This window comes from Cebus imitator, unplaced genomic scaffold (genome assembly GCF_001604975.1).
Source record: "Cebus imitator isolate Cc_AM_T3 unplaced genomic scaffold, Cebus_imitator-1.0 Scaffold355, whole genome shotgun sequence".
Taxonomy (NCBI): Eukaryota; Metazoa; Chordata; class Mammalia; order Primates; family Cebidae; genus Cebus; species Cebus imitator.
The window spans coordinates 1,323,965-1,346,671 of record NW_016107670.1 but is presented as its reverse complement, the minus strand read 5'-3'; the positions used below and the strand labels follow the sequence as shown (position 1 = coordinate 1,346,671).

General features: G+C 38.8%; 1 protein-coding gene across 1 annotated transcript in view; it reads right to left on the bottom strand.

Annotated features, from left to right (window-relative positions):
* TMC1 (transmembrane channel like 1) overlaps positions 1-22,707 on the bottom strand; it is a 137,975-nt gene that overhangs the window by 32,933 nt on the left and 82,335 nt on the right. Inside the window, exons 9-13 of the mRNA XM_037730607.1 lie at positions 20,554-20,696; positions 9,717-9,861; positions 8,859-9,053; positions 6,122-6,301; positions 5,835-5,996 (exon numbers count right to left, since the gene is read on the bottom strand). Coding sequence (XP_037586535.1) covers positions 5,835-5,996; positions 6,122-6,301; positions 8,859-9,053; positions 9,717-9,861; positions 20,554-20,696 — 825 coding nt within the window. The remainder of the gene's footprint in view (positions 1-5,834; positions 5,997-6,121; positions 6,302-8,858; positions 9,054-9,716; positions 9,862-20,553; positions 20,697-22,707) is intronic.

Below are 22,707 nucleotides of genomic sequence, written 5' to 3'. Positions count from 1 at the left end.
TATGTGTGCAGAACAGTCTAGATGCTGTTACGTAACAGTACATGCAGTTGTTTGCTGCAACAACTGGAGTAGAAAAGTGGAGCAAGAGAATATAAGGTTTCTGCATAATCTGAAAGCTTCTGCACAACCTGACGCCTGTCTAGTGATCCATATTCTTTTTGCATTTCTCTTCCCTTTTCTGTGTTTATCTTTGTCTTCTTTGGTCCAGCCCCACTGGCCTTCTTCAGGACCCAGACTTCACACTCCTCCAGGCCACAGGGTCTTTGCATATGGTCTCACTCTACATATGGTCTCAATCACACTTGCTAGACCTCTTTCTTGACTCAGTTTATGTAAGCAACTATGCGTCCTTACAACATATTTAGTAAAGTCTCCCTCAACTCCCTGACAAGGGTAAGCTCCCTATAAAAGGTTCCAAAGGTCCATGTATTTAATTTTTGTAGTACTTGTTACCATTGTAAATTTACAATTTTTGGTCTATATTTGTTCCCCAGTGTATCTCTAGTACCTAGCACAACGCCTGGCAATTACCATGCACTCAAAAAATACAAAATGAATGAATAATTGATAGCATTCCTGTGGTTACTTTTGGACATAGTTTTTTTCCTCTTTCCTACTCTTTGTCTCCTTTCCTTTCCTGAGGCAGTTCTTTGCATTTATTTACTTATTTATTTAGAGACAGGGATCTTGCTATCTTGCCCAGGCTGACCTGGAACTCCTGGGCTCAAGCAATCATCTTGTCTCAGCCACCTAAGTACCTTGAACTACAGACACATGCCTCCATGCCCACCCTTTCCAGGCAATGTTTAGCTCGGATTCTAGTAACTAGCATCAATTACAGGAAGGCTATGAGGGATATTTTTAGGTTTCTACTGCCAGGTCTAGAAGACTTCCTCAGGTAAGAAAATATTTCAGAGTGGTTTGGAAGTCCTCCACATCCTCTTAAGCATCCTCATCCCAAAGGTTGAAATTCAATTTCTTCCCAAGAAGTGACTTAACGTTCACATAAAATATCTGAAGAGGATTCAAACATTGTATTAAAAATGTTAAATGTTTATTTATATAACATAGGAAAAATATATTTTAAAAGAAATGGAATTCAAAAAATGGTAGCCCAGGCCATCTCAAGGACATCATCCATTCCTAGTTCCTCCTGTGCTTGTCAGGATGGGGAGCACAGCCCCCACACCGGTCTCCTGCTAAACCCACACTCTGCACCTAAAAACTCTGCACACACAACATTGCTTAAAATGCCTTGGAAGCTTTGGCCAGCAAAGCTAAAGGAATCATTTATTAATAGGTAAAGGGAAAACACCAGGCAAGGAACATCATAAAGGGCCACCAAATACAGATGTTGCAAGGCAGGCATTAGGAGAGTGTGTCGATGCCAACTGGGGGACAATTTAGCACTGTGAACAAAGACACAAACTCTGTAAGCAGATTATGCAGGCTAAATTGGGGCTCCGGTCATTGACGTTCTCAGAGGTCTTGAGTAAATTCCCTTCCTAAGTCTCAGTCTCCTCATTTATAAAATGGGAATAATAATATAACGTATCTCAGAATGAAACATAAAAATTTGAGGAGAAAATACTTGGCACATTAGCCATCGTTGTGGTTATCTTGCTTTCTCCCCTTCACCAAAGTGCAGACCTCAGGATATAGCTTCAAGGAGGAATGGCTCTGCAGCTCAACGAATCCAGTAGGAATGAAACTAAAGGACTGCTTGAAAATCTGCAGAAGTAAAGGAGCAGTCACATTATCCTATATTCAAAACAATAAGAGCTTTGAGTCTCATAACATCCTTGGAGATAGTCAAAGCAGAGGGCATCCATGGAGAAGAGGAAACATCTGTGATGCTCTCACAGAACAATGAATGAGGGTGCATATCTAACTTTACATGCAAACAAGCTGCCTTTTACTATTTCTTCTGGAGGCGTATTTTTTAAGCAATTAAAGAATAGAAATTTTCCAGATGCACAGATACAGATATTGATCTCTTAAAGGCGAGAGCTTTCCAGCACTCAGATCTGTTATGTCCTATATGTTCTCTTTGTTCCCAGAGATTCTATCTGCCTAGTCAACATTCCAGTCAGAACAACCCCTTTTCCCTTGGCCCACTTATTCAGATGTTAATGGCTCCTTGGAGAAAGGAAGGTGAAAGAGAAGGGAGAAATCCAACTACAAATGGCAGTAAGGAAAGATGACGAAGCAAGGAAAACCACTTCAGACAGGATTAAAACAAAACAAAACAAAAAGACAAGACAAGCAGCATAATCCATGGGCTTCCAAGGTGGAAAATTAAGTAAATGGTACTTCTTTTCTTTGAAGTCAGTATGTGTGGGACTATTGCAGAACCATGTGCATCCGAAACTTTCTCCTAGATTGCTTTCACATTCCTATCTAATTAATGCATTCCTCCACTCCAGAAATGGCCAGCCCAGATCCTACTCTTTACAACTAATTCTATTAATCCTGTTCAACTGGTGTTTTTACCTGTTAAAGGGCAGGTTTCTTAACTTTCAGGCCATACTGTGTTCCAGGATGTGCAGAAGAGAATGTCTCAAATTCCTTCAGTTTCTGAAAACTGTATTTTCTATATTTTCCTTTCTTGAATCGTGTGCTCAAGATTTAGGGAGCAGCTTAGTTGTGATAAAACAGATTCGTGTTAAGCACCACCACCAGATTTACTCCAAAGAGCCTTGGAACATGGAGACCCAAGTACCATTGTGAACTCATTTCTTACTGTTGCTGTGACAAATTGCCATAAATGTAGTGGCTTACATCAACACAAATTTTCCTTCTTACAGTTCTGGAAATCAGAAGTCTAAAATCAAAGTGCAGACATGGGGAGAGAATCTGTTTTCTTTTTCAGTTTCTGAGGCCACCTGTATTCCTTGCCTCTTGATCTCCTTCCTCCATCTTTAAAGCACATCACTCCAACCTCTGGTTTTGCTGTCACATCTCAATTTTCTGACTTTTTCCCTTTGTCTCCTGCTTATAAAGATCCTTATGATTTCATTACGCCCACTCACATATCCACAATAATTCTTTCAACCTGAGATCTTTGACTTAATTTTATCTGCAAAGTCTATTTTACCATGTAACACATTTATTGTTTCAGGAATTAGAATGTGGACAGCTTTTGAGGGTCATTATTCTGTCTACCACAGCCTGAATCACAAGCACTCCTCTAGTAAGTGCAGACAACTTTCATTTGTTACTTCATATGTAATATGTTCCTGTAAGCTGTATGAAATGTGCATGTCTGGAAATCAAATTAATATCATATAACATGAATGGGAGAGATTTATCTGGTTCCTGAAAGCTTAATGAATAAAGTAAAATAGAATTCTCAATTATATCATAATTTCTGTACTCAATTATTAATGATACATGTCTAGCACAATACACATTTACCTTATTTTTTTCTTTCACAGTTGGAATCATAATTGATTGGCCTAAGTTTGATGAGCACCTGATTGAGATTAAAGATATGATTCACATATTTGTTTGAATTATATGAATTTTATAAGACTAATGCTAGTCCTTCAATTTTCATGTTATCTTACAAAAAAAAGGAGTAAAAAATTATTCAAATAATTTCACAAAGACCAGATCACTGTTAAACTGAACTGTTGCACAAAAGCTGTTCTCAATGATAATCTGAAGCCCCAAAATCCATTTATGGAATACACATTAGGAATATCAATTCTAACTAAGTAAAATAATAAAAGCTTTTCAAAATATAAATTGGATTTGTATAAAAATAAGAGATCTGAAGTGGATTTTTCTTGAGTTTTCTTTGTCTTGCCTTGGTTTCCCTTAAGTGATAGAAAGCCAGGTGAAACATTATTTCTTTTCTCCGGGAAAGTACGGCTAGTCTTCAACTGGGGTTATTTACAAAATCATCATTAAAATAAATAACTTAAAATCGTATTTTATTTTTCTTAAGGGAAAATTATTTAACAAAAATGGACATTATTTAAATTTCTTAGTATGGGCTCCATCCTCCGGAGATGCAGATCAGCAATCACTCCTTGCAATTAGCCCAGGATGGACGGTCTATGTTGTGGGTCCAAGCTGGGGGTTCCCTGTCTGGTGACAAGCAGTGGGGGGAGTAGGTAGAACCTGTGAGAGACAGTCTGGCCTCCTCTCCTGAAGTCAACTGCAGTTTGTTGGATGTATGGATGAGGTACTTAGGGTCTTCGCTCCTTTGTTAGTCCAAGGGTAGCAAGGGTAGCTCTACTGCAGAGGTAGTGACAGAGAGGCTTTCAGTTGTCCCTGGGAATATTGTCCAGAGTGTTACAGAGCTGCTACTTGCTCAATAGCTCTGGCAGAGGGTAGCTGGAGGCCTAGGCCTGGAGGACCTGTCCAGTGAGAAGATATGGAAATGGGCGCCCTTGTAAAAGTCTGTCCACTTTTTCATAGGGTGGCTGCACTATATTGGGAGCCTGCATCAGTCCCTAGTCACCTTAGATGTTTTATTCCCTGGAGGTATCAACAGTGAAGGCTGTGAAACAGCGAAGATGGCAGGCTGCCCCTCCCTCTGGGACTTCCATCCCAGAAATGTACAGACCTGTTGCTGGCCCAAACACACCTATAGGAGGTGGCTGGAGACCCCGGTTAGGAGGTCCTACCCAGTGAGGAGGAACAGGATTAGGGACCCACTTGAAAAAGCAGTCTGGCCACATTTTCATAGAGCAGATATGCTGTGCTCAGGGTCTGCTCTAGCCCCTGGTCAGCTTGGACTCTGAAGTCTGAAGGCTGGAAAGGCTAAGTCTACCAAACAGCAAAGATGATGGCCCACCCCTTCTCCCAGGAGCTCTGTCTCAGGGAGGTTCAACACTGCTACCAGTGACTGGCTGGAGTTCCAAGTCAGTGGGTTTCATTCTGTGAGGTGCTGTGAAGTGGGGCCTGCAGACTGTCACTGGATTCAGCCCCTTTCCTAAGGGGTGTTCTTGGGGGTTTAACCTCCTGTTCTGCCAGAGGTGCAGCTCCTTTTGATGGAAAGCCTAAAAAGGAAAATCCCACGTATCTAAGGCTCCCGGGTCTCTGCATGTGCTTAAGTGGCTGCTCTGCTGAGACTTTACAAAGCTCTTGTGTCAGACGAAGGCCCTGGTGGAGTAGGTTCATGAGGGAATCTCCTGACCCAAGGGTTGCCAAGTTCCATGGGAGAAGCATGGGTTCCCAGGGTCGTGCATTCACTCACAGCTTCCCTAGGCAGAGGAAGGTCCCCTGGCTTCATGTCACTAAGAGGTGGGCTGTCACTCTGCCTTGCTTTTCTCTGCTCTCCACGGGTCAAGTTGTTTCCTTGATTAGATCCCATGCACGTACCTGGACGTTTCAGTTGAAGGTGCTGTATTTACTCCCCCTTCTATTCCTCTCCTTGAGAGCCACTCACACTAGCTGCTTCTAGTTGGCTGTCTTGGCCACTCCCTAAGACTCTATTTTTGTTTGTTTTGTTTTATTTTGTTTTACAGCAAGCAAATAATACTAAATAGAGTTCCATTTAAATATTTGCTTTGGCCTGTATCGAAATCGAGTGCTTTATTGTAACACAGATAGTAAACATCTCTTTGCACACTTTACAACTATCCTTCCTTTATATGCAACTGTAAACGGGGCATACAAATAGTATTTACCTCAAGGGACAGATTCGCAAATAGCATGAGATTATATACATGAAATTCAGAGCCAGCACACGGTCAATATTAAACAAATCTCAACTATTTTTACTAAAAAGCAATTTTTAGAAAGCTACTCTTATGGAAGAAATGTTGACTCTGCTCTTTTTTTAATCTACTAATTGCAAACATTTCTGTTCATGGCATTACCTGTCCCACCATCGTTTCCCAGCAGGGTCCTCGAGGTACATCTGCAGGATGAACAAAAAAGGGTGGTCCAGTGCTGTTTTCAGAGAATGATGCATTGTAGGCCTTGATCATATTGGCTTCCCAAAGGGTAATATTGGCCTTAACTAGCTTCTCCTCTTCAATCTAGAAAGCAAAGAGAAAGAAAAATGAAGACAACAGAGATTTCAAAGGCATTTCTGGCAAACTTGAAACTGAGAATTGAACAGCAAGCACTCTTATGGCAAGGGCAATCCAGAAACAAGGCTTACCTTGTTGTTAATCTCATCCATTAATGCAAGAATAAATACATACAAATTGCCTAAAAGGAGAGCAAAAATGCGTCCCAGTAGCCATTTCAAAGCAATGAGAGGATGGTAGTCTTCTAGTTCAGCAAATAAGTCAAACAATGTTGGACAGAACATCCCTAAGAGGGACATAACCATGTTCATCTACAAGGAAACACAAGGAAGAAACTAGGTTAATAGTGTTTAAAAGTTATTATTGCTTTTTGCCAGAATTTCGGAAGATTCTGAGCTACGCTTCTTTGATCTTGTTTAAGACTAAAAAAGATTATTTTATGCATGTTTAGAATTTGATCTCAGTAAAAGACAAGGACAATATTCAACTCACATTTTCAAGATAGACATGTGTCTGAGTGTGTGTATGTGCCAATAGTAATAGTCTGTTTCCTGGTATAATGAGGGCAGCAATTCGTATCAATCTCTACACAGAGAACACATATTGTTCTAAGTGGTAACTGATTCTGATATGGTGACGCACTTCACAAAAAGATTTCCAAAGAAATGGAAAATGATCTGCTTGAGGAGGAGGCTCAAACTGAAAATTCTAATCTGACAATCATCAGTATATGGGCTAGTTTAATCAGTTAGAATGGATTAATTCCCTGAGATGGGCTCAGGCCTAAATACTGAATTTTGGCAAATGTATACTTTTAAGGCCAAAGAAAACCCCACATAAAATGAGTTTTATTAAAGGAAACAGAAGACATTCAGAGAAACAAACGGAGAACACATGACAATGCTATGGAAGCCAAGGTAGAAAAGTTTTCAAAAGTGAAAGAATGAGCTATAATTCCAGAGACAAGAGAATAATGCAGGGGTGGGGAGAGGAGGGAGAGAGAGAGAAGAAGGAATAGAAACATGAAAGTAAGACACATGTGCTTCTTATTTCCTGGATGTTTGGCAGCCTTATGGTGATATTATTTGGAAGTCAATAAAAAGAATTCAAAACATATACTAATTTTTTAATGGGGAAAAACAGATATAGGTGACTCTGGTGACTGTCTCCTTTTTCAAATACCTGGCTCAAATTGTCACCACTAAACATTTCCTATTTTCTCCTGTGGATTTCATGGTGTGAGCAATTATAATAACTACTGGACTATATTTAGAAAACGATTGTTATTAGATTTTTGTCATTTTAATTAAAATATTATATAAGTATGACCAACAGGATCCAAATCTCAGCATGACATAATACAAAATCAGCATGCTATAATTTTAGACTAATGTAAAGAAAATTTGGCAGATCCTGTGCAATCTTATGCAAGGTAAATTTTAATTTGGTTTCATCAAATTTGTAAAGTTACTCATGAATCTCCATTATTACCTTCATTGGCCCCCAAAACTCATAGGGTCCCTAAAATGGATGTTAAAGAGGTTCTTACAAACTATAGTTCTTTTAATGATAATCAACTACCCATCCTTTAATATAGTTCATTTATACAAAAACATAATCAATATAAATAATGCACCAAAGCTGCATGATAATGTTTCCTCCATGTACTATTATAATTATGAGACAATTTTGAAAGCAAATTTAATAAATGCTTTGAGGTATTCCTCCATTTTTCATTTTAAATAAACAAACTCCCTCTGCTGAATGACTTATATTTTATAAGTTTTCATGAAATGACTGTATATTAAAGTCTTTAAAATATCTAGTCCCATCTCTATTGGTACCATTTCTGAAATACCTAGAATGTTATTTGGAACCTGTTTTTGTAAGCAGATTATATCATTTGCTGTCCAAGACTTTTTAGGAAATTCTATGCCTATAAAGACATATTTTAATTCTTTTGATCTATATAGTTCTACAAAAGCTTCAGTGTGGGAAGTCTACACTTCCCACAGCCTAAATCTGCACACACTTTGAAAATGCCCAAGCTCAAAATGATGTCACATTATACACATAAACATTTTATGAAAGGGAACAGGCTCTAGCAACAACTCATGACCAGTGATTTTCTAATTCTAAATGATCTACCTCTAACCTCTTTTCTCTGCTCTACTAAGTGGACAGATACTCTGAAGGCAAATTACAATCATAATGTTTAATTCCTGGAAAAGAACTGGCCTTCCTCATTTGAATAGCATTTAGAGGGAGAGGAAGTGAAGTATAGGCAGGAGGAAATAGAGATGGAGATGCTGCAGTTAGGCTTCTACAGAAAAACAGAGGGAAGCCCAGACATGCCCAAAGGTGGAGAAGCAATCTGTGTGTTTCCAGTGAGATCAACACAGGAATAAGTGGCTTTATCACGGCTACTTCAAAAAATTCAGGCAACAATTTGATCTTTTACTGACAGATGAAGGATTTGGAGAAAACAACAAGAAAGAGCCTTGGACTCGAAGTCAAGACTCCTAGGTTCTCACCCTAACTCTTCTCCTAACTCTGTGACCATAAACATATCACACAATCTCTTGAGATTCAGCATTCCCATCTGTAAACATAATGATTGGACTATGTGTTTTTAAATATCTTTTCTGACTCTAATTTTCCATCATGTCACAAAATGAAAATCAGACAGTACAGATTTAGAAATAAGACTAGAAGAGAATGGAAAATGAGCAACATGATTGGTTAACTGTCAGGGCAGGATGGAGGATAGGTAAAGAGTGGCCTTTTTAAATGTTCCATCAAAGAAGCATAACCCACAAAATAGCAAATGTCAGGTTCTAAGCACATAAAAAGCATGCAGAGACGAACTTCATTTTTTTCCCACCACCCAAGGGTGTCAGGATCTTGCTGTGCAAATTCCTGGGATCGCTTCACAGCCCAAAAGATGAGGTATCCACTCCCTCCAAGTGTTAGAAACACGAAGAAGTTAGCAAGAAACCTCAGGAATCTGATCAAGTGGACGTTTTCTTCTACTTGGGCTGCTCTTTCTTCTGTTATGGCTTCCTGTATCCATGTAAACAAACAAACAAACAATCCAAAATAGAATACCTTAGCTACATTTTAAAAGTATCATAAACTCAAAAGTTACTTTTACAATCATCAGAATGTGAGGAATGACAATGTAGACTAAATCTGAGATTCTACAAACCAGGTGAATCTTGCCAAAAAATGATGTCAAGTAAGAGACAAAAGGAAGAATTCTTGCAAACAAACTGTGATTGATCTGATATTAGGATAGTCTTCATTCTAAAAATTTTCATTCCAGCGAAGCTCAAAGGCATGAAATAATTTTCTGGACATTTTTAAACTACAAAACAATGTTTTAGGGTCATTTTAAATATTATGCTTATTCCTGTAAATAATTAGTGAATATTGTTCTAGTTTTAAAAATATCTGACTCTGATTACTCATGGTGTCCTGTTTCAATCCAGTAACATTATTTTATTACCAGATTTAGAGAAGTCCTTAAGGGATAATTGTGCTGTTATGGGTCATGGAAAATTTTTCAGTAATAATCACAACCATGGCAAGATCCTGGTAGGCAGAAATCATGAGTTAATCTTTCTTGTAAATTATCAAGATACTACACTAGCTGGACCAGATGGAATGCCTCCAATTTTACATTTAGAAATACAAAAAGCAAGCTTTTGAAGTTGATGACTCTACCTTAAAGTTCATTGTGATAGAATTAAATTTGTTGTCTGCCGTCTCAGGATTGCCAATCAGGTAGTCCCAGCTGGTAAAGACTTTCCAGCTAAAATTGAAAGCGTTGTCATCTCCACCTCCATCATCACCAATGTTTTTGGTCATTCTGCAAAAACAGGAAGTTTAACCCAGCAGCCAGAAAAAAATGAGACAGGGAGAATTGAGAGAAATAAAACATGGTCACTAGAGTTGAAGTGGAGAAGCAATAGCAAAAAGACATATTTTTTAACAGGTTTGTTCTAAGGACCAGAAAATAGTTTATTTTTAAATTTTATTTTTGCTAAATTGTTTAAATGATTCAATTTCTAGGCCTTCAAGACTAATAAACTACTATAAGCACTGACGATTTAAATGATTCAAAATATATACAAAAACATATATATATATATATGTAAATATATATATATATATATTTTTTTTAATTGTAGTTTGGGATCTGGGTACATGTGCACATCCTGCGTCCTGCATGATTGTTGCATAGGTACATACATGGCATGGTGGTTTGCTGTCTCCATCCCTCCCAACCCCCATCATCTACATCAGGAATTTCTCCCAATGTTATCCCTCCCCATCCTCCCCACCCACCGCTGTCCCTCCTCTCCCCTTCCCTCCACCCCCCACCAAGCCAAAAACATATTTTTATTAAACTGAGAAAATTAGATCTTAACCTTTGGTAGGATAAGAATCCCTTTAAGAATATGATGAAAATTATTTAGTCCCTCCCCAGGGGGAAAACACCACATGTACTGACTTTTACATTGCTCCACACAACTTTAGTTGGTTTCCAGACCATCTGAAGCCTCTGGATGAACTAAACCAGGCAAAGAAACTCCTGTGTAAATTTTAATTCCCCCTAAAATGTCCTCCCAAAGAGAGATTACATTGCATACATTAAATTTCAATCTACTGTACAATTCTTGAAGAAAAAATCAACATTTTAATACAATCTTAATGCCAAATGGTTTTATATATATACATAAATCAGTGATCTTATATATATTTCAATCAGTGGTTTTATACACAAACACACACACACACACACACGTGCGCGCACACACACACACACATATATACTTGCTTGAAGAACTTAAAATGCATTTGCTCACAGGTTTATTTTAGTGGTTAGAGATCTATATCCCATTTACTCCACTTCCTTTTTTCCCTTTCACTATAAATAGCAACATTAAAATTTCATATGACACATATTATAAAATGATCCCATAAGGTTTTGGTTTTTAAAATATTATAGTCATATAAACCCCGAAGAAGAAAGGGGCTCAATGACATAAAGCTGACATTGTAGGTTGACAGGTGTCTCTAGATCATTTATGTTCCCCCACTGTTAGCCACACTTATCATGGAAGCTTATGCATTTTAATAGGCTAGCATGTAAGGAAAAACAACTAGATATCATTATTCCTTTCGTCCATCTACCAGTTTACCCTCTGCAAAGGGGGATTATGTGTATTTTTGCATTTGTTCTCTTTAAAATCTCAGCAAGAAGTCAAGGTAGTTGCTCTCGTTTTTACAGATGAGGAAGCTGAAGCTCAAAGGCATGAAATAATTTTCTGGACATTATCCAGTAGTGAAGCACAGAGACAGGTCAAGGGCTCAGATTTTCTGACTTTGCTCCAGTGTTCAAGCTAGGATACCATGAGGCATGAAAAGCCATACAAAATGCCTTTTTTTTTTTTTTAGGTAAAAATGGGTTGAAAGCAGACATTCCCTATGGTTTAACCTAGGAAGAAAATGACTTCTTTGATTGATATGCCACCATCCAATTTTTGCACTGTCATTGAGCCAAGGGCAGGGCTTCAAGTAAAAGTGGCCACTTGGCAGATAAATTTTGAATGGAATTTTATCACTGACAAAGTTTTGAGCTGAAGACAGCCTCCCTGAGAAGGGAACCCAAACTGAATAAGCAGACTGGGAAGATCTAACATTGGAACGGGTGTGAAAAGAAGTGGAATACTGAAAGGAATAAGGAAGAATGCCGAAGAGAAGCCTGCTTGCAACACATTTTGAGATATGGCCCCAATAGCTGTAAACTCTACTCTTTGTCTATAGAGCAAAATATATACATATTTATGAAAATTGCTCATTTTTTGAGACTGCTGTCATTTTCAGTGAGAAACAATCTCAATACATCATTTGCTTTGCCAGGGGAGCTGGCAAAGGCAATTTTAGCATATATGTTGTAGCCTAAGGTTTTTATACTGAATTTCTTGCCTTGGACCACAAGTTTGCAGTTCCATTTATACCCTGAGGTCATTTGGTTATTTCATGGGTATATGTGGAGGCTTTTAATAAATCAAATAAATGCCTCTTTAAATCCTAAACCAACAGGGTCACTATAATGTAGCCTCTGCTAAAATGAAAGTTGAGAAGAGGAAGGAGATTGAGAGGCAGGTAGAAAACAGTTTTCTAGAAGCCCACAGGATGAGACCACACAAGAAAAAGAAAATTACCGTAAAAGTGACACTAAACAACATGTGAACTAGTTCTCTCTTCTCCTTGGTTTTGGTTACTTATGATCAATTCATGGTTCCAAAAATATTAAATGGAAAACTCCAGAAATCAATTCATGTTTTAAGTTTTGTGATGTTTTGAGTATTGCGATGAAATTTCTCACCTTCCTACTTCACCCTGCCCAAGATGTGAATCCTCCCTTTGTTCAGTGTGGATGCATTCTGTGGATACAAAGTGTATCCATGTGGTTAGTAGCCCTCTCAGTTTTCAGGCTCGCTATTGCAGTTAGGCAATGCTTCGGTTCAAGTAACTCTTATTTCACTTAGTGGTCTCAAAGTGCAAGAGCAGTGATGCTGGCAATTAAGATATGCCACAGATAAGACATAAAGTTCTTCCTTTAGGTGAAAAAGCAAAAGTTTTTGACCTCATAAGGAAAGAAAAAATCATTCACTGAGGTTGCTAAGATCTATAGAAAGAATGAATCTTCTATCCATGAAATTGTGAAGAAGGAAAAAGAAATCAATGGTAGTCTTGCTGTTGTACCTCAAACTGCAAAAGTGAACTAAATTTTAAGTGATTAAAATTTAATTAAGATGGAAAAGTCATGAAATTTGTGGCTAGAAGACATGAACAGAAATGTGTCCCAATTGACAGTAATATAATTTGCTATCCACAGTTTCAGGCATCCACTGGGGGTCTTAGAACATGTCCCCTGAAGACAAGGGGGTACTACTACTTTAAATTATTTCCCCCCAATGATTTTTTAAAATTATTACTTTTTTCTTTCCAATTTTTATTTTAGGTTCAGAGGGTGCATGTGCAGGTTGCTTACATGGGTAAACTGCATGCCGTGGGGGTTTGGTGTACCGATTATTTCATCACTCAGACGATGAGCGTAGTACCCAATAGGCAGTTTTTCAATCCTCACCCTGCTCCCACCCTCCACCCTCACTAAGTCATGGTGTCTACTGTTCTCTTCTTTATGTCCATGTGTACTCAATAGTTAGCTCCCATTTACACATGAGAATATGTGGTATTTGGTTTTCTGTTCCTGCATTAATTCACTTAGGATAATGGCTTCTGGCTTCATCAATGTTGCTGCAAAGACATAATTTCATTCTTTTTATGGCTGCACAGTATTCCATAGTGTATATATACTACATTTACTTTATCCAGTACACTATTGATGGGCATCTAGGTTGATGCCATGTCTTTGCTGTTTTGAATAGTGCTGTGGTAAACATATGGGTACATGTGTCTTTATAGTAGAATGATTTATATTTTTTGGCATTTACCCAGTAATGGGATTGCTGGGTTAAATAATAGTTCTAAGTTTTTTGAGAAATTTTCAAACTGAAAATTTCAGCCACAGTGGCTGAACTAATTTACATTCTCACCAACAGCATCTAAGTGTTCCCTTTTCTTCACAGCCTTGACAGCATCTGTTTTTTTTGCTTTTTTCTAATAACAGTCATTCTGACTGGTATGAGATAGTATCTCATTGCGGCTTTACTTTGCATTTCTGTAGTGATTAGTAATGTTGAGTAATTATTTACATGCTTAATGGCCATGTGTGTGTCCTCTTTTGAGAAGTGTCTGTTCGGCCTCATGCTGACCTTCAGCTAATGTGACCCAGAATAGATTTAAAAAAAAAAGAGAGAGAGAGCAGTGTCTGTTCATGTCTTTTGCCCATTTTGATGGTTTTTTGTTTTGTTTCTGCTGGTTAGTTAAAGTTCCTTATAAATTATGGATGTTAGACTTTTCTTGGATGCATAGTTTGCAAATATTTTCTTCCATTCTGTAGGTTGTCTGTTTACTTTGTTGATAATTTATTTTGCTGTTCAGAAGTTTTTTAATTAGGCCCCACCTATCAATTTTTGTTTTTATTGCAATTGCTTTTGGAGTCTTCCTAATGAAGTCTTTGCCAAGGCCAATATCCAGAATAGAATTTCCTAGGGTTTCTTCAAGGGTTTTTTTTTCCTCTACAAGACAGAGTTTCGCTCTTGTTACCCAGGCTGGAGTGCAATGGTACGATCTCAGCTCACTGCAATCTCCACCTCCTGGCTTCAAGCAATTCTCCTGCCTCAGCCTCCCGAGTAGCTGGGACTACAGGCTTGTACCACCATGCCCAGCTAATTTTTGTATTTTTAGTAGAGACGGGGTTTCACCATGTTGACCATGATAGTCTTGATCTCTTGACCTTGTGATCCACCTGCCTCAGCCTCCTAAAGTGCTGGAATTACAGGAATGAGCCACCAAACCCGACCCCAAGGGTTTTTATAGATTAGTTTTAAAAGCTAAACATTTACAGTTTCAGATTTTACATTTAAGTCTTTAATCCACTTTGAGTTGATTTTTGTACATGGTGAAAGGAAAGAGTCTAGCTTTGAACTTCTGCATAGGGCTATCCAATTATTCCAATGCTATTTATTACCCATGGAGTCCTTTCCGCATTGCTTATTTTTGTGAACTTTATCAAAAATCAGATGCTTGTAGGTGTGCAGCTTTATTTCTAGATTCTTTAACCTATTCCATTGGTCTATGTGGTAGTTAATATTAGATGTCAACTTGATTGGATTGAAGGATGACTAGATAGCTGGTAAATATTGTTTCTGGGTGTACCTGTGAAAGTGTTGCCAGAAGAGATTGACAGTTGAGTCAGTGGACTGGGAGAGGAAGATCCACCCTCGATGTGGCGGGGGGGCAGGGGGGTGTACCAGCTAATCAGCTGCCACAGTGGCTAAAACAAAGAAAGAGGAAGAAGGTGAGGTAAGCTGGCTTGTCGAGGCTTCTGGCTTTCATCTTCCTGCTGTGTTGGATGCTTCCTTCCATCTTCCTGCCCTTGGACATCAGACTCCAGGTTCTTCAGCCTTTGGACTCTGGGACTCACACCAGTGGTTTGCCAGGGGTTCTCAGGCCTTCAGCCATAGACCGAAGGCTACACTGTCAGAATCCCTGATATTGAGGCTTTTGGACTCAAACTGAGCCACTCTTGGTTTATTCCTTCCTCACTTTGCAGATGGCCTACTATGAAACTTCACTTTGTGATCGTGTGAGCCAATTCTCCCTAATAATCTTTCTTTCACATATACATATATTCTCTTAGTTCTGTCCCCTTAGAGTACCCTGACTAATAAAGTCTATGTGCCTGTTTTTCTGTGAGTGTCATGTGGTTTTAGTTACTGCAGCCTTGTAGCATAGTCTGAAGTCAGGTACTGTGATTGGGATGCCTCCAGCTTTTTTTTTTTTTTTTAATTTGGCTTGTGATAGCTTTGGATATTCAGGGTATTTGGGTTCCATATGGATTTTAGAATAGTTTCTCCTAATTCTGTAAAAAAAAGAAATCATTTATACTTTAACAGGAATAGCATTGAATCTATAAAGTGTTTTAGGCAGTATGGCCATTTTAACAATATTGATTCTTCCAAACTACAAACATGAAAACAAAAAAGGGAAGAGCTTGCTGTTCTTATTTCAAACAATTTTTATCAATCTCTTTATGTCTTGATAGATTTTTATCAATCTTTTTATTTTGAGCCTATGGGTGTCACTGTATGTGAGATGGGTTCCTTGAAGACAACGTACAGTTGGGTCTTGCTTCTTGATCCAACTTGCCATTCTGTGCCTTTTGAATGTGGCATTTAGCTCATTTACATTTCAGGTGAATATTCATATGTGAAGATTTGATTCTGTCATCATGTTGGTAGTTGGTTGTTATGTGGACTTGATTGTGTAGTATCAATGGTCTATCTATTTATGTGTGTTTTTATGGTGATTGGTAACAGTTTTTTATTTCCATGTTTAACTCTTCCTTAAGGACCTCTCTAAGGCAAGTGTGGTAGTAATGACTTCTCTCAGCATTTGCTTATCTGAAAAGGATTTTATTTCTCCTTTGCTTATGAAGCTTAGTTTGGCTGGATATGAAATTCTTGGATGAAATTTTTCTTTTAGGATGCTGAATATAGGCCCCAATCTCTTCTAGCTTGTAGGGCTTCTGCTGAAAGTTCTGCCATTAATGTGATGGGTTCTTTTTGTAGGTGGCCCTCCCCTTATCTCTAGCTGCCTTTAATACTTTTTTATTTTGCTTTGACCTTGGAGAATCTGAGGGCTGTGTTCTGGGGATGGTCATCTTGTACAGGATTTTGCAGGGCTTCTCTGAATTTGAATGTCGACTTCTCTAGTGAGGATGGGGAAATTTTCATAGGCAGTGCCCTCAAATATGTTCTCCAACTTGCTTGGTCTCTCTCCATCTTTCTCAGGGATGTTAGTGAGTCATAGGTTTGGTCTTTTTCATAATCCTAAATTTCTTGAGGGTTTTGTTCATTCTTTTTTATTCTTTCTTTTTTAGTTTTGTCTGACTGAGTCAATCTGAAGAACCATTTTTGAGCTCTGAGATTTTTTTCCTCAGCTTATGCTGTTCTGCTGCTGATACGTCCAACTGTATTATGAAATTACTGTAATGGGCTTTTCAGCTGTATCAGATCAGCTTGGTTCTTTCTTAAAATGATTATTTTGTCTTTCAGCTCATGTATTGTTTTACTGGATTCTTAGGTTCTTTGTATTGGGTTTTAACTTCCTACTAAATCTCAACAATCTTTATTGTCATCTAGATTCTGAATTCATTTCAGTCTGATTAAGAAGTATTGCTGGGGAGCTAGTGCAGTCATTTGAAAGTGAGAACACACTGTGGCATTTTGAGTTGCCCCAGTTCTCTTGCTGGTTCTTTCTCATTTGTGTGAGTTAATGTTTCTTTAATCTTTGAAGTTGCAATTCTTGGATGGGGCGTTTTGCTTTTATATTCTTTGATGCCTTTGAGGGTTTGACTGTGATGTAAACTGGGTCTAGTCAACTGGTTTCATTTCTGGCTGATTTCAGGAGACCCAGCCTCAGTTCAGCACTCCTGGGTTGTGTGCTGTAACCTGGTGATACAGGACCAGGCACACAGCTTTGTTCTCTGGCCCCTCAAGATTAAATACCTGGGGTGCTGAAGGTGCTGAGGTATTCCCAGTCTGTGAACAACAACATTCCAATGAGGGTTGCCAGCAAGACTACTTTGTTGGGACAGTGGCAGTGGGGTCTCTGTTCATATGCCAGTGGCAACAGAGCAGCAGGGTCCATGCATGTCTGCATGCTGGCAAAGCAGTGGGGGAAGGCTGCAGGTGTGTGTGTGTGTGTGTGTGGAGGTTTGTCTTCAGAAGCTCTCTAACAGTTGGGTGGGGTCTGCCAGCAAAGAAGCTATGGTGGTGGCTTTCAGGAAGTGTCCCAATTGGGCATCCAAGGCTGTGCTGCAAGGGGGCACAGCCAGGTATGAGCCTCAGGAAAGGCTGGCAGACAAGGGAGGCACTCAGACTAGAATGGCCCATTCCATGGTCAAGACAGCTTTGCTCTGTATGGGTCTGACAGTCAACAAAGGCCAAAGCTTACAGGAGCATGGTCAGCCTTCAGGGATGGGTGTCCTTGGCTGTGCTCTACTACAGTCCTTCCTTTGCCAAATCCTTTGAACTCCACACAGTCTGGAGTTCTGTCCCTGCCAACTCTTCAAGCAGCTCTCCCTATCAGTTCAAATATCCATGGGGGTCATGGAGTCTCCCGCAGCTAGAATTATGGAGGTCCATGATGAGAGTGGGCAACTCCACACCTATTTAACTCTCCCTTCCCCAGGAGCTACTTGGGGCCAGGAATGAGTCCTGTAACTTATTCTTAAGCCTAGCATTTCAAGCTTCCTCCAACTTCAGCACAGTCTACATCCTCCCTCCATCTACTCTCAATGCCTCCCTTCTGATGATCTGCTTCGAGTGTGCCAATCTTCTTAATAGTCTGGTTTCTCAGTGGGAGAAACTCTTCCTGGCTGTATCTGGTAGCCATCTTTGCTCTTCTCACCTATTTAAAATTCTTGAGCATGAAGAAAGTATAGCAAATATTTGACTGCAGAGGATCACAAAAATATGAAATTATACTATATTGGCCAAAACTACCGGTCATTTCTTTGTTTACAATATTTCCCCAACTGAGCAGCACAGGGGCAAGGACTTTATTTTGCTTGCCATGAAATACCCAGGTACTGGATAGTTCTCTTAGATTACCCATGCTAGGTGCTCCACAAATAGTAATTAAATGAATGAATACATGAATTGTCATTCTAGAAGTAAACTTAGCACTGGAAAAAGCCTCACCAAGTAAATACATATGGCATAAATTGCTTTTTTGCATGGCGGAATACATATAATAAATGCATGCCACATACGCTTGTTATGCTATTACTATTAGTTCTGTCTTTGTCATTATGATAGGTTTTGACAATATTGCCTCACTTTGTAAATAGCTGCCATTCATTGTGAACTACTACTATCCTTATTAGTCCATGCTTACAAGAGAAGTTTTTCATGTTGAGGTTTATAATCTAGATGCAGGTCATAGAGCAGTAATAAAAAATGGAAGGTGGTGACTTTATGTCTTTCGTACCTTATTGCTTTTCTGCTCCAAGCATTTTTGAAACAAGTTCAACTATAGTTTGAAGAAGATGAGATAATCGTGTGTTTTGTGGGATTTGCCAGAATATCATGCCCTGTAGGCTAGGTCCACTTATCCTTACATAACCTTCTCTAGGGTCTGAAATTCATCATTACAAACATCAAACATTATGATCTTTAATGAAAAGATCTCTGAGAAGTAAAATATTAGATTGGGGTCTATGAGGGACTCTGACTACTTTCTACTAAATAGATAAGGAGAAATTCCTTCGACAAAGAAAAAAATTAATTGGGGGTGGGAATGTGAGGAGGCAAAAGAAACAATTTCAATGTTAAGAAATTAGGGCTGTCAAGAGACATGGAAGACACTTAGGAAGAGTATCAGGTAGATCACAGCTGTCTGGGTAAACAAGTACCAAAGACGTAAAAAGGAAATGGACAAAGACACTGATGATCTAAGTAGGAGGGAGAAAATAAAGTTTCACTGATTTAGAAATGGTATGTGTGAAGCTGGCCATGATATATCTTGGAATATGCAAGAGTCATATAGAAGAAGAACTTGGGTTTGACAGGTTTAATTTTTTTTTTTAACAAAGTGTTTGGTCACCTGAGCCATATCAAGGCCATAAAACTCTAAGGGAATTTGACAACAGATAAGGAACTATTTTAATACAGAAGTTTTAAAAATAAAAAGGCTACCCAGGATAAGACAGAGACATCAATCTATATTGATCATCAATATAGATGCATCCACATCAGAAGTTGGAAAAACTAAGTGTTGGAATTAAAGGAAGGTATTCAAAGCTCAGTTCTGCAAGTTACTGAGTATTTGAACTTAGTCATATCCTCAAACTCTGCTTAGCCTTAATTTCTCCATCTATCCAACAGGAATAACTAATGTGTACTCATGTCCTGAAAGAGCTTAAAAACCAAATATGGCAGTTTTCTCTGGAGGAACCAGTAAGCGAGGCAGGTTTAGGACACAAAGTATGTCACAGACTGCTTCAGAGAGTTCCTGCTTAGGGTGACTGTGCACTTTCTCCCTCAAACACCTTCAGGTGGAGGGCCCTTCACAATGAGGCAAAAAGCTCATTCACCCTGTGCATAGTCAAATAAAAGAATGGAGACGTTACTTGAGATGTTTCAACTCTCCTCATAAACTAGTTCAAAAACAAATTGGCTAATGGGAAATTTTTTAAATATATAAACCCAAATAACTCTGCTAGGCTTCTGCAGTCTTTGAGTATTATAAATATATTTTAGGCAGGGGCAAAAATGAACTGCAGTAATATCAGTTCTCTAGTGAAATTCCTCCCCATACTCTAATAAATCCTTTCCCAAGACAAACCATGATGATACAGTTGATTGTGATGGTTTCATTGGGGACCATTCGTTTTTGCTGTCTTACACAGCTAAAATTTTTTGGATGGGTGATTATTCTGGTTTTATAAAAATGAGCAGAGAACAATAGATTCTGCCTATTGAGCTGATTCTGCAAGTTACAAACCTCTCTGCATACAAAAGAGGGGCCAGCAGCTGTTTCCCTGTCTTGCTGGCAACATTAATTCACACCTTCAAGTACAAAAATGCACATTTGAAAATTATGTTTAAACATAAGATAGGCATGTAAGCATTGGTCTGACCCCATGAGATGACTCAAGGCCTGTGTTTATGTTCAATTCTTTAGAAGATGTAATAGTCTAACATTACTGTTGGTATTAAAACTATATTTCATCTCTTATAGACTCTGTTTCCTTTAGACATAAAATAGCAACAAAATTATATCCAATCCCCAAATTAATCCCTCCGTTTGATTCCAGGAATCATTATTTGCTTCCCAAAAGACAAATGAAACTTACGCTTTGAGGACAACCAGAAAGCTGTATCCAATGCACATAATCCCCACTAGAAAATAGGAGAGCGGTAACCTGAAATTCATCCATCCAATCGTTCGTTTATTGTCATAATAGCCATAAAAGAGCACGGAATATTGCGCCAAACCCTGAAATCCAACAACAAAGCCACTTAGCAGAAGCTGTGAAGAGCAACTCAAAGGAAAAGATCAGCTCTTAAGAGGAATAACAAAATGACATTAATTTTCAAACCTGGGTCACAGCTCTAACATGAGCCCTATTGTTTTATTCCATAAAGTGATTGTTTCAGCTGCCATGTTGAATGGCAGCTTTTTGGTTTATCTGAAATCCAGTGACTTCTAAATAGATAAAATTTTTCAGCAAATATGGGCTTGCTCAGCTGTGGAGCCATTACCGTGAAATGTCCTTTGATTTAAATATCAAAACACACTTCGTAGTATCATTAGATTTACGATTTTAAGAGCTTGCTTAATATTGGGGGATGGGGATCTGACAAATTCTTCCTCAAAGTGCTGTGGCAGATTTCCATTCCCAATCACCTGACTGTAATTAGATCAGTTCTTCTTAAACCACAGAGGTTGTGTCTCAGCTCTCACTTTACAAAATAAAGGAGTGGTTGAGATGACATTGGAACTCATCTGCACAACTTTACCTTAACCAAGACCATTATAGCATTCCCCTATAACAAGCATGTTTACCTGTGCATTACATTGGCATATTCTGATGCTGCTTCCTTCATAATATGCACCTTTTTTCTTCTTCACATCCACTGTTTTTTACTCTCAGCATTGAAGCATTCTTGCTGTATCACTACAGCTATCCACTCCCAGCTCCTCACTTACTTCTTCTCTCTAACAATAACTATGTTTTGTGAAATGAGAAGACAGTAACTTGTCAATGTGGGGATTCCTCTGGAGATCAGGGGAGTCAACGCTGAATCTTAGAAAACCCAATTGGTTTCCTTTAACGTCATTTATGCCAACCCCAGGACTTTGACACCCGCAACTGAAGAAGGGAAGAGAACTGAGGGAGAGTGGAGGTGTGGAAAAGGAAGAAGAAATGTTGTGAATGCTAATTCCTAAAGGAAGAATTAAGAGAAAATTAGAAAACTGCCTTAAACAAAGATCATGCCTAACTCAAATCAGAAGCCAACGGAGATCTGAAAAAACTGCTTTCAAAATTTGGGGCAAATTTATTTTTAAATAATGTACTCTGTAAGAACTAGAACAAAATAAAATCTCTAAATAATCTCAGAGGAGCTTGTGTGCTTAACTTGGGACTGCATGAAATGAATCATTGGTAAATACCAAAGTTCTGAGCTTTATCTGCATTTTTCAGTTTAAGAAAAAAATAATCCAACTTGTGATGTTTAATTGTATGTGTCAACTTGAGTGGGCCATGGGGTGTCCAGATCAAACACTGGTTCTGGGTGTGTCTGGGAGGGTGTCCTGGATAAGATGGGTAGTTAAATAGGTGGACTCAGTAAAATAGATTGCCCTCCCTGACATAGTGGGATATAATTTAATCCACTGAGGACAAAAAGAGGAAGAACAAAAGGAAGAAGGAGGGATTTGCTCCCTTTTCTCCTGCCTCTCTCACTGCTTGGGACATCTCATCTCATATCCTCCTGCCCTCAGAGTGGGATTCATACCATTGGCTCCCCTGGTTCTCAACCCTTTGGATTCAGGCTGAATTACAGCACTGGCTTCTCTGGGTCTCCAGCTTGCACATGGCAGATTAGAAGATTTCTCAGACTCCATGATTGTGTGAGCCAATTCCTCAAAATGAGTCTCTTCTTATATATGTAATAAATCTATTATTTATATTAACTTATAAATTACATATATTGGCCAGGTGCAGTGGCTCATGCCTGTAATCCCAACACTTTGGGAGCCCGAGGCAGGAGGATCACTTGAGATCAGGAGTTCAGGACCAGCCTGGCCAACATGGCAAAACCCTAGCTCTACCAAAAATACAAAAATTAGCCAGGTGTGGTGGTTCACTCCTGCAGTCCCAGCTACTTGGAAGGCTAAGGCAGGAGAATCCCAAGCTTGAACTCAGGAGATGGAGGTTGCAGTGAGCTGAGATCAAACCACTGCACTCCAGCCTGGGTGACAGAGTGAGACCCTGTATCAAAAA